The 12,251-nt window shown below is 37.6% G+C and overlaps 1 protein-coding gene across 2 annotated transcripts in view; it reads left to right on the plus strand.

Annotated features, from left to right (window-relative positions):
• ASB3 (ankyrin repeat and SOCS box containing 3) overlaps positions 1-12,251 on the plus strand; it is a 61,022-nt gene that overhangs the window by 15,735 nt on the left and 33,036 nt on the right. For both annotated transcript variants that reach the window (XM_015557869.1, XM_006778603.2), the window contains exon 3: positions 2,456-2,614. In XM_015557869.1, the coding sequence (XP_015413355.1) occupies positions 2,456-2,614 (159 nt within the window). The remainder of the gene's footprint in view (positions 1-2,455; positions 2,615-12,251) is intronic.

Below are 12,251 nucleotides of genomic sequence, written 5' to 3' on the forward strand. Positions count from 1 at the left end.
GTGGTTCATGTCAGGACCAGATAGATAAAAGTCTCTTTGGTCCCCACATATCAATTAAGGAGGGCAGTTGGTCATTGGAACCTCCAAAACCAGTTTATATTTAGTCCTGAAAATGTTCTTAAAATGGTATTTTGAAGACTTTTCCAAATTTGTAACAACTGGGATAGTACATAAATACTGAAATTCTATTGAATCTCTTTCAGGGTTGGACCAGCTATTTTACCCTGTTTGATTCTTAAGGGACCATGCTCAGAGAGTTTAAGTAATTTACCCAAAGGGAAATCCAAATTATAATGGCAGCATCGGAAGTGCAGCCAGTCTTCCAATTCCAAATCCATTGCCTTTGCTAAGTCATGTTACTTTCCTGGTCCAGTGGTTTTAGAGTTAGCTAAATACTAGTAGCCATATATATATATATATCTATTTTAATATCTCAATTTAGTAGTAGTAAACTGCCTTTACTGTTTCTCATCCTGAGTGAGAAGTGCCTTTTCTTTACTCCATAGATAATTGCACAGGAGATTTCATTTCTCTTTCTTAAGATGTGTGTGTGTGTGCACATCACTAAAGTTGGTCCTCACTGAAGTGGAAATTAAGCACCTTTCCTTTAGGGGGAGAATTTAAATAATTTATTTGGAAAATTTCTGATATTTGAATATATCTTCTCTTCCATTTAGTCAGTCATTTACATATGCATGGACTCATGGACATTTATTTTATACATTGGGTGACAATCCAATATAATGTAATTGAATTTTTTGCACATATTATTTTACCTTGATCATTGAGTGCTCTTTCATACTGGCTCCTGTGTTTGTTTGACATAACCCCATTTTTTTAGCACTTTAAAATTTTCTGGACCTACAAGACACTCCGGGCTCATTTAAAAAATTAAAACAAAAACAATTTTTATTGATTTCAGAGAAGAAGGGAGAGGGAGAGAGAGATAGAAACATCAACGATGAGAGAGAATTATTGATTGCGTGCCTCCACTGGGGATTGAGCCTGCAACCTGGGCATGTGCCCTGAGTGGGAATTGAACCATGACCTCCTGGTTCATACGTTGATGCTCAACCACTGAGCCATGCCAGCCTGGTTGGAGTGCGTTTTATTTTGGAAATGCAATCTTCATTAACTATTAGACTGTAGTCTTAGGTTAGAAAAGGAGTTTTGTTTTTTTTAATGTTTTGTCTTTTGCATTCCATTCCTATGACTTACTTATTTTATAACTGGAAATTTATTCCCCTTGGTCTCTTTCACCTATTTTGCCCATCCCAAATCCCTCTCGCCTCTGGCAACCAGTAATCTGTTCCTTGTATTCATAAGTTTTTTTGTGTGTATGTTTTGTTTGTTCATTTATTTTGTTTTTAAGATTTCACTTGTAAGTAAAATTGTATGGTGTCTTTGTTATTTCATTTAGCATAATACCCTGAAAGTCCATTCATGTTGTCATAAATGACATTTCATTCTTTTTTATGGCTGCATAGTATTACATTGTGTGTGTGTGTGTGTGTGTGTGTGTGTATGTATGTACGCGTGTGCGTGCGCATATTGCCACATCTTCATTGTCCATTCATCCACCAGTGACACTTGGGTTGTTTCCATATCTTGGCTATTGTAAATATGCTGCAGTGAACATAGGATGCATATATCTTTTTGAATTAAAAATTTTTCCCCTGCTTCAGTTAAATGGCCAGAAGTGGAATCTTTTAAATTACCTCAGTGTTACTATTTGAATAGCTAGGAAGTAATAGAGATGAGATCATTTCTCTCATGGAGATTTAGAAATAAAAATATCAAATTTATTAATACTTCAGTAAATCTTGCTTAAGCAAATCTTCAGTGTATCCGCTCCACATTTTGCATTTATGTTACCTTTCAACTCCTGCCACTCTCTTTCCTTTACCCATCAAAAATTAAAGATGAGAAAATGAGTGAGTGGGCCAAAGTTATGTGTAAAAAATACCAGAGACCTGTTTACACTATGGCCCCTGTAAAACTTGTTTTGACTCTTTTAGAAGAGTTTTAAACTATGAGCCCTCCCATCTATAATCCTATATAATAAAAGGCTAATATGCAAATCAACCAAACAACAGAACGACCGATTGCTATGACGAGCATTGACCACCAGGTGGCAGATGCTCAATGCAGGAGCTGCCCCCTGGTGGTCAGTGCACTCCCACTGGGGGAGCACTGCTCAAACAGAAGCCTGGCTCACAGCTGGCAAGCGCAGCGGCAGTAGCGGGAGCCTCTCCTGCCTCCATGGCATTCGGACATCTCCTGAGGGCTCCCAGACTGCAGAAGGGCACAGGCTGGGTTGAGGGAACCCCCTGAGTGCACGAATGTCGTGCACTGGGCCTCTAGTTGTTTTAATATTTATTGGAGATTTTTTGCTTTTTAATTCCAAGAAATAGAATTGATATCTTCCAGTTGATGGTTTTTCATTTTTTCATAGATTCATCCGAAGACTACATTAGGAGAAAGACTTTTGAGGGCTTCTCTGCATTACATTTTGCTGTACGTCGAGGACATTGGAAGATCGTACAGATTCTTTTAGAAGCTGGGGCAGATCCTAATGCAACTACGTTAGAGGAAACCACGCCACTGTTTTTAGGTGAGATATGCTATTTGTGGTACAGATGCAATTTTTTATTTCACTTTTTTTTGCAGGCCAGGCTATAGGAGTATTTTTTTTTTTTAAAGAAAAGCACAGTTTTAGCTTTTGCAAGACCATAATGTTAAAGAATGGACATATGACTCTTTAGTTAGGTGAACTGGGCTCCAGGGTCTGCTCTTCCCGTAAATAATTTGACAAACTTTAGCAATCTGCTTTGCTTACCTATGTCATTCTGCCTATTTTAAATAAACATAGTGACCCATCTTTTAATATATAATGGAAGAGAGTCTTTTATTAAAACAAAATCCATACTATTTCATGGTTTTCAACATTCTATAGATGATGATCTCTAGGTGAGGAAGAGTGGTGGACCAAGTGGACTTAAAATGAGAAAGGGAGACTGCCCATCTAGTATAGCTTCCTTCCCCATCTGTAGTTATCTTTCAAGACTGTTCTTCACTGAAACTTTGGTGTTTGTTGTCCTCCTTCTCTAAAAAAAGTAATATTTCCGTGCCTGTTGTAGCACCTGTCCCGATGGCCCAGTTATTACCGAGACTGTTGCTAGGGGCTATAAATATAAAACCAGAGGATCAAGGGATAGAAAATGAGTATAAAACTATGGAAACTTGCCAGATGACTGGGAGAGTCCTTGACATCAGTCATGGGTCATTATAATTAAACCTAAGGTTAAATGCAGAGAGTTAAAAGAGTAGTAACTCCACTGTTTATAATGGGAACATTTTTCCTACAAACAACTCATCAAGATTTTCATAAAAATGAGTTCAGAAGGCAACTCTTTAGTTTGATGGCAGTAAGAAATTAGAAAACCATAAGAAAGGGGAAATTCAGGAAACTGCTTATCTTTCTACTTGAAAATTGTCCTTCTAGATTAGAACATCTTCTGCTTAGCATGTAATTTAAAGTTTATATTTTAATAAGGAGCCTGCCCCCTTATTTATTTTGCCTCATAAATGCATACATAGTAAATACTGTACGGATAGATTTATAAAACTGCTTTGGAAATGTGAATATTCTTATTTATAAATAAAGCAGATTCTAGGTGAAAATCTAGCTAATTATATATAGAAAATAGGTTTTCTTTTTATTTTGCTATGTATAAAATAACAGTGATAAATTGGAGGTTCAAATCCAATCCAACGTGACTTCATAAAACAATTTCTGTGGGAACTGCACAGCATGCAGTTCTGGCTTTTGATGGATCATTTTTCATTTTTTTTGAGTCTCTGCTTATTCTGTATAACCTTCAATGTTAAACATAGCAGTACTTTTTAATAAGAACAAAGTGTTTTATAAACAGTGTTATGTGAGGCTGCCTATTTCAATATTTAACTGTAAAATGTGTCATACTTCAGCTTACGTGGCATATCCTGTAACTCTGACTCTGCTGATGTATTCCAAAAGTGAACAAACCACCATGTACTTCACTTTTCACTGCTTTTTTCTGGGATCAACAGGCATTTATAGGGTTGTTTTTTGAGGAGCCAGGACTTTTGAGGTTTAGCATTCATATATTTAATATCCTATATAATAAAAGCCCAGCGACCATAATGGCAGAATGACTACTCAACCAGTCACTATGAGGTGCACTGACCACCTCTCGGTCTCTACTCACCCCCTCCCCCCACCCCTCCCCCGGCCAGAGTTTTGCTAAGAATGGAGGGTGTGCTTTTATTTCTTCCTTGCTGATTTTGGATTAATTGCTTTTGGATGCTTTCTAAGAAGAGTAAGGGGGAATGCTTACTTTATGCTACATTAAAATTGAAAGTCATATTTTAAAGTAAACTAAGAATTCTTGATTTCAGTGTTATAATGTAATATTCTAGTGTAAGGTGAAATAACCTAGATGAGCTCTTCCTCAGCCCCTCCTCGCCTCTACTGTGTGATCCTTGTTCTCTTTAGGTATCATAGAGGAGTGTTACTCAAAATGTCAGTGTATTGATATAAGGGGCTTGAGCCAGAATGTATATCAGTGTACTGCTTCCTTCATCAAAGAAGTCTTGTTTCAAGAAAAATGTCAGCTGAACTAAACAGTGTGCTTAGGGACATCATTGATTTACATTCTGGTCTAAACTTCTTACCTCAGTGAAGACTGGTAACAGTTTGCAGATTGATAGCTAGTCTATGAATGATATTGAGTATCACTGCTGTACAATACGTATGTGTGGCAATCAAACTGGATCATTGCATAGCTAATCCAATTGTCTCTTCATTCTTCATAATAATTATTGCTGTTGGCCAGTTAATTGTATGTAAAAATCACTGGTTAGAATGAGTGAAATAGAAGTGTTGCTCCTATATAAATAGGAGTCCTTGGGATGAAGACTAATTTGCCATGTACTTTTTCTCTGATAGGGATTCCTCAGTGTAATGATTTTTTCCTCTAAGTCATAATATGGAGATCAGACCTACGGAGGTGGCTCCTATTAGGAGAATACTGCTATATGAATGCTTTAAAAACGGGAATTGAGTAATTACAGAGAGTAGTAGGATTCAGTGTTGTAGCTCTAGAAGAAGTAAATTTACCACTGTGCTATCTTAAGTCAAATATTTCTCTTGACTCTGTTGCTGGGGAGACATGGAAAAAAAATCAATATATGATAAGATATTGATAGGCTTTTTGTGTTTTAAGAACTTTCATGTGATTGATGGATATGTTTTTCTGGATATGGTTCCTGATGTCTATCTAATTGGCCATTAGACTTTTCTCTGTCAGAAACCATGAGTCATGCCATGTTGTCAGTGGCAGCATGTAGAATTGGATTGGGGTATTCCTGACATCTTTTTTGTTGCATTCCTATTATAATGAATTTCATGAGGTCATGGTTTTTCCCATCCGAAACATCTTTAAGATTAAGATTATTAGTCCTTGGGCAGACATGAGGTACTTTATAAGAAAGAATGTAACTTTATTATACCATTAGATAAAACTTTTCTAAATATCAATAAAATATTATGTTTCAGGTTAAAGATTCATGGCTGAGATTCATTCTAGGAATCTATCTGAATGTGTAGAATGGTTTGAAATTATGTACATATTCTTTATGGAAAAGCCCTACTTTATAATCATTTTGATTACAAACTTCAATTATGAAATGAATAACTGGGCAGTCCTACATACCCAGTGACATTATTTAAATAATTCTACATCCTTTCCAGTCACATTGCCAAAGCGAAGGGTTGCAACTAATGTATTTTGTCAATGGAGTTAGTATAGTACTTGAATAGTTCTTCTGTCTTGGATATAGGTAAAGCCTTGGAAAAATATAAATCCTGGAGTCACATAGAATAAATCAGCAACACTAGGGAAAAAAATCCCTGTTCATTGCAGTCTAGTTTCTTTTCTAGTGCCACCAGATGTCAGTATAACCACAGGACCCCAGAAGTATTGCAGTAGATAAATGGCTTATGAACATTCTTTTTGCTTCATGAAAGAGGTAGGGAATAAAGTTTTATACGAAATGAAGAGCATAATGGAGAATAGAGCTCATATAGAACTTAAAAAAGAAGAGATACAGTTAAACATCCTATATAATAAAAGGCTACTATGCAAATAGACCAAATGGTGGAATAACTGAACAACCGATCTCTATGATGTGCGCTAACCACCAGGGCGGGCATCGGCAGCAGGTGGCAGAGCGCAGAACATGGCGGGCATCGGCTGTGGTGGGATGGTGGAGCAGGTGAGCGAGGGCACCAGACCAAGGTGGGGTGCTGGTTTTTGTCATCAGGGCAAGCCTCTGGTGGTTACAAAAGTTCTTTGTTCCCGCTTGCCCCTGTCCCGCCTGGTGCTTGCACCCACTACCACCACCGGAGCCACCACTCTCACCTGCTGTCTGCACCTGGTGCCAGCCCTGATTGCTCAGCACCATCAGCTGGTGCGAGTGGCAGCTACCGGCCCCGATTGCCCCTCAGGGCTTCTCCACCTCCCCCTGCTCCTGAGGGGCTATCGGTGCTGGCAGCCGCCTCTCACACCCGCTGCCGGCGATGGTCTCACTCACACCCACTGCCAACACCGGAGCCGCCGCTCACACCCACTGCAGTGTTGGCCCTGCTCATACCCGCAGCTGGTGCCGGTGTTTGCAGGGCTGGTGCTGTCAGCGCATGGGAGTGGCGGTGGGGGGAGTGGGGAATGTCCGCAGAGGGACTGGGGGCTACAGCAGGAGCGACTGGGGGTGGTGCAGAGGATGGGCCAAGACTCACCCCTGTGCCCGCAGCCTCGTGGCCCATAGTTCCTTTCAAGGTGCACGGATTCGTGCACTGGGCCCCTAGTTCATATATAAATTAAATGTACTGATGGAATATGTCAGTGATCTCTGACACTCATCAAAACCAGCAACTGAGCTGATGATCATTCTGTGGTTAAACTGTTCACTACAGCCACACCAACTGTGATGCTTGTCAGTAGAATTACTATCAAAATCTGAGCCTCAAAATGAGTGTGCTTCTAGTTTATAGATGTAAAAGTCTGCTCACTGTGATTTGCATTCGGTACAAAACTTACCTACAGTAGTTCCCTAGAACACAGTCACATTAGGCATTTTCCCAAAAGAGCATTTAGTAGGGTAATTACATTTAAAAAATGTATTCTTTAATGAATGCTCTCATAAATAATGATCATTGTTTACTATTCCTAGTTAGAGTTATCATTACATATAAGTGATAGGTCTGCCATTTTTTTTTAAGATGAGAATCCTACATTGAGTCCATGCCTAGTCTTCGTGTGGCCTTGTGATTACTCAATGTGTTACATGCCTCAATGCAACTGAGTGTTGACTTTGGGTAGAAGTTTTGTGTGGGTCAAAGCCTGTTTCCAGTTTTTTAATTTCTTCTTTAAAAGAATATTTTGTTATGGTATGTTTTCTTCTTTTTACCTCTAATTTAGGGAATGTAAACACTTGTTTCTTCAAAAATATAAAATGTCCCCTAGAAATCATTGCAGGAAATGATGGTCTCCTGCCATTCTTGCTGTCTTCGACTTGTGTCCTCACACAGGTTTCATCAGTACTATAATGACCTGTTGTGAAAGGGGCAGCATCCCTACCCTCAGAGCTTCTGGTTTTTCTTTCCTATTCTCAGCTGGAGTTTTGTAGACAATACCTGTTTGAAGGAAGGAAAGCCTTCCTCCCATCTCCCTGTGTGCCTTCCAAAGTGGGGTATTTTATTTCATTCTTATTCTTTATCCTTGGGTTCTGGTCTCTAGTTGATGCCAGAATAATACCAGATCCTATGATTCTTCTTTCTTTTTACACCTCTGGTAATCCATAGTACCTTTCTAGGTTTGTTCTAATTACTCATTTCCTTTCTTTCCTTGCATACTTACCCAAAGCCATAGGAGCCATAATTAATGGCCTGGTTCCCAGTCTCGGTAGCCAGACGTATCTTGGAGGTAGATATGCTTAGGATTCTAGGATAAGTTCCAATTTAGTTAAAAGTTAAACTCTAGACCAGTGCTATCCAATAGAACTTACAAATGTCCTATGTCTACACTGTTTAATATGATAGTCGATAGCTACATGTGGCTCTTGGGTACTTCAAATGTGGCTGGTTTGATTGAGGTACTAAAATTTAAATTTAAATAGCCACATGTGGCTAGTGGCTTCTCTCTTGGTGAGTGCAGCTCTCCATACATCCTTAACTGTGCAGTAGTCTTGTGTTTTTGAAGCATTTGTCTCCTCTGCCCTAGCATGCAATACTGGGTGAGTTCCATGAAGAGAGACGAGGGAGCAAAAAACCACCAGCTTAGTCAATCAGCTTTGCTCATCAATGGGATGGTAGAAGTAGCTGATTTTCCCTCACCTACAATTGATTAGGTGATCATCAGGGATCTGTACTTGATTCTTTCTTTTGAGGGCTTACCATCTAATTGGGGCTAGTATAATAACCAGAATTCAAGGAAAAGTGTAAGTGCCATAAGAGGCACAAAGTATTATGAAGGTGAGCCTGTTCCTAATTACTGTTATCTTTCTGTGTTAAGATTCATCTACTTCCTTGTCTCTTTTCCCTTTCCCTGTTTCTTTAGGTTTTAAAGATTTTTTTAATTAACATACAAATGTGACCTTAAAATAACATTTTAAGAAAGTAGGACAGTGTTCAGTTAGATTTTTATTCTGATATGTTTTTTAAAATTCACACTTATATACTTCAGGAATATTTCAGATACTCGGTACTACTATGTGTTTTTGGAATTCCCATTTGAAATTCTCTTCAAAATTGGTGGCAGCTTTTTTTTTTTTAACTTCATGGACAATTTCAAAAGTATAGAGAAAAGTGTAATAATTTGCCATGTACCTAACACCCAACTTCAATAGTTTTCACTTTCATTTACATAGACTGTGAAGTTATAGCAAGTATAGTGACTTCTAAAGCACCATAGTTTGCTGATTTTCTGGGATCTGTAAGTCAATATAGCTTTTGGTTTTTGTTTTTAAAATCAAATTTTTGAAAATCCCAGCCATTATTTCTTCAAATATGTATGTTTTCTGTCCCATTCTTATTCTTCCCCTTTTTGGATTACATATATATTGCACTGTTTGATGTTATCCCATAGTTCTGAAGGGTTGATTTCTTCCTTCAGACATTGTTCCTGTCAGTTTTTTAGATTGGATGATTTACATCGATGTCTTTTACGTTCGCTGACTTTTCTACCATTTCTTTTTCATTTCTAGAATTTTCATTTGGTTCTTTATTTTTTTTAAACTTCATTTCTCCATTGAGATTCTCTATGTTAACCTATCTGTATACTATATATATTAAAAATAAAAAATTTGAATATTTTCCTTAACATTTTAAAGCATATTTATAACAGCTGTCTTTAGTTGATCTGTTCAATCCAATATATGGACCATCTTGGGGTCAGTTTCTGTTGCCTACTTTCTGACTTGTATATTGGATATTGTAGATAGTATGTTATAGAGACTTGGGTTCTGTTACTTTCTTCGTGAGAAATGCTGATTTTTACTTTCTTAGTAGGTAGATCATTTACTGGCTTATCACCTTGAATTTGTTTTTAGGTTTGGTTTTATGCTTTGTTAGACTAGATCCGTGGAGAGCTTAAGATGTTTCCCAAGCCAATTTAACTTGGTGGGACTCAACTCTCAACCTCTGCCTCCTTCCTGATCTTGTCAGGGCTTCTTTTAGATGTAATTAGAGCAGATCTTGAGTTGGCCTTCTCTGAGATGTGATCCTAACTCCTAGGGCTCTGCCTTCTGGGTGTCTCAGCTGGATGCCCGGGGTATTAATGAGGTTCTGTGATTTCACAGGAGACCTGAATAGAACTTCTAAGAGTTCCATTGTCTCTCAGCACTGTTTGACCTCTAGTTACCTCTGTTTCATTTTGAATCCTTTAGTGGTTCTCTTGTAGGCTTTCATCTTGCCTTACAGATGTGCAGCCCAGATCACAGCCAAGGATTTTTTGAGAACTTCCACACTGGGGGCCTCCCGTCTGCATGGTTCTCTTTTCTCTGGGGCTTTGCTCCACAGATTCCAACTACTTAAACTCTAATCACTGCCTCCTTAGCTTGGTGGACTGTTGCGCTCTTGGGACTATTTCCTCTGCATGAAGTACTCTTCCCTCAACCTTACCCTGGCTCTGCTTAGGCTTTAGCTCACTACATACACCATTATCAAGAAATGTCCCCAGGCAGAGACCTGAGGCAATCACAGTGCTCGCCTTATGTGTTTTTCTTCTCTCAGGATCTACCTTCTGCCTGTTGTTTAACGCCAGAAAACATCGTCTCTATATGTTTTGTCCACTCTTACGATAGTTTATGAGGGGATGGCTAGTTTAGTACCAATTATGTTGTTATATCCAGCAGTGTAATTCCAAAGCCTATTCAGTTTGGAGAGGGAATTTTTTTTTTTTTAAATAAAACAATCTTATTTTATTTTAGACATTTTTACCCCCATTCATCCAGTCAACGATTATTTATTGCCTGGCTTCTGTCTATGATTGGCACTGGGCATATAAGGGGGATGAGATACAGCTTCTTTCCTCAAGGATAATACTTCTTAATGGATTAGATGGCCAGCAAATAGGAAGCTTGAGTCTGTTTTTTTAAAAAATAAACTTTTATTGATATATAACGTATGTTGTTATGGTATGATTCCTCCTCCTCCCTCCAATGTGGTAAATTGTTATTTAAGGACAAAGAAGCTTAATCCATCTTTTCCAAAGGGGAGGCTTTGGTAATAGATGCAAGCACTAAATATGCTTTTGTAAACCACTATTTCTTGATTATTAACCATTAAATTTGTATTATCTTGAAATAATTAGTAAGAGCTATAAAAATGTTATTTACCTGCTCATGTGTTTGTTTCACTAGAGATGCAGAAATCAGATATCTTAATGCATTTATGATATTAAAGTGAAAACAACTTTTGTCTCTGACTTCATAGTGTACTTAATAATCAAAACACATTTTTTCAACTTTCATTTTTATAAGGTCAGGCTAACTCATGAAAAACAAACTTATCTTCATCCTGCTTCATATATCACCACTGACAACCTGATAATCTTCAGCTCAGGGCCTGGCTTTAGAATGATTTTTGCCAGCAATCACTGATAATGATATATGAATTGGATATGAAACAGATTTTCTTCCTTTTCTATTATGACCTCCATCCAAAATTAGATTGACTTTAGATTGATTATAGAAAAATAACAGCTTGAAAAACCGTTGTTTTTTTCTCTAGTAAAATGCCCTTGAATGGTAACTTAGAAATAAGATTTATTGAACTTCTGCAGTGGGACTATCTCAGCCATTTTGGTTAAATTTCTGAAACCTCCCAGGATAAGAAAATTCTTCATTAAAGAACTTCTGACAATTCTTATGGAGGAAATAAGTATAAATTCAATATGCAAAATTAAGAGAATATCAATGGCATGTTATTATCTTCAACAATAATGAGTAAATTTATTATTTTATACTTTTAAGTATTTTATTTTTCTATTGTTACATCTGTATTAGCATTTTTCAAGTCTGACCCCTAATCTGAATGTTTAGTGCCTCTCTAATATTTAACTGAGAATTGTTGATTCTTGCCTCCGACTGCAGTAGAAGATACAGAAAAACTATATGCTTGAAATAAAATAAAAATCTTACTTGTTTTTTTTCCCTGTTACCAAGCACATGAAGTCAAACTTTATACACATCTCTCCTCTATCTTTTTATAGATGCTGATATTTATCCAAACTTATAATTCTTTTTTAATTAAATCTTTATTGTTCAGCTTATTACATTTATTCCTCTTTTCCCCCCCATAACTCCCCTCCTGCCAATACCCGCCCCACCATCCATCCTCACTCCCCACCCACTGTCCTCATCCATAGGTGCACAATTTTTGTCCAGTATCTTCCCGCATCCCCCACACTCCTTTCCCCCCGAAGAATAGTCAGTCCATTCCCTTTTTATGTCCCATATTCTATTATAATCACTAGTTCATTCTGTTCATCAGATTATTTATTCACTTGATTTTCTGATTCACTTGTTGATAGATGTGTATTTGTTGCTCATAATTTGTATCTTTACCTTTTTCTTCTTCCTCTTCTTAAAGAATCCCTTTCAGCACTTCATATAATACTGGTTTGGTGGTGATGAACTCCTTTAGCTTTTCC

The sequence above is a fragment of the Myotis davidii genome, unplaced genomic scaffold, assembly GCF_000327345.1.
Source record: "Myotis davidii unplaced genomic scaffold, ASM32734v1 scaffold6, whole genome shotgun sequence".
Taxonomy (NCBI): domain Eukaryota; kingdom Metazoa; phylum Chordata; class Mammalia; order Chiroptera; family Vespertilionidae; genus Myotis; species Myotis davidii.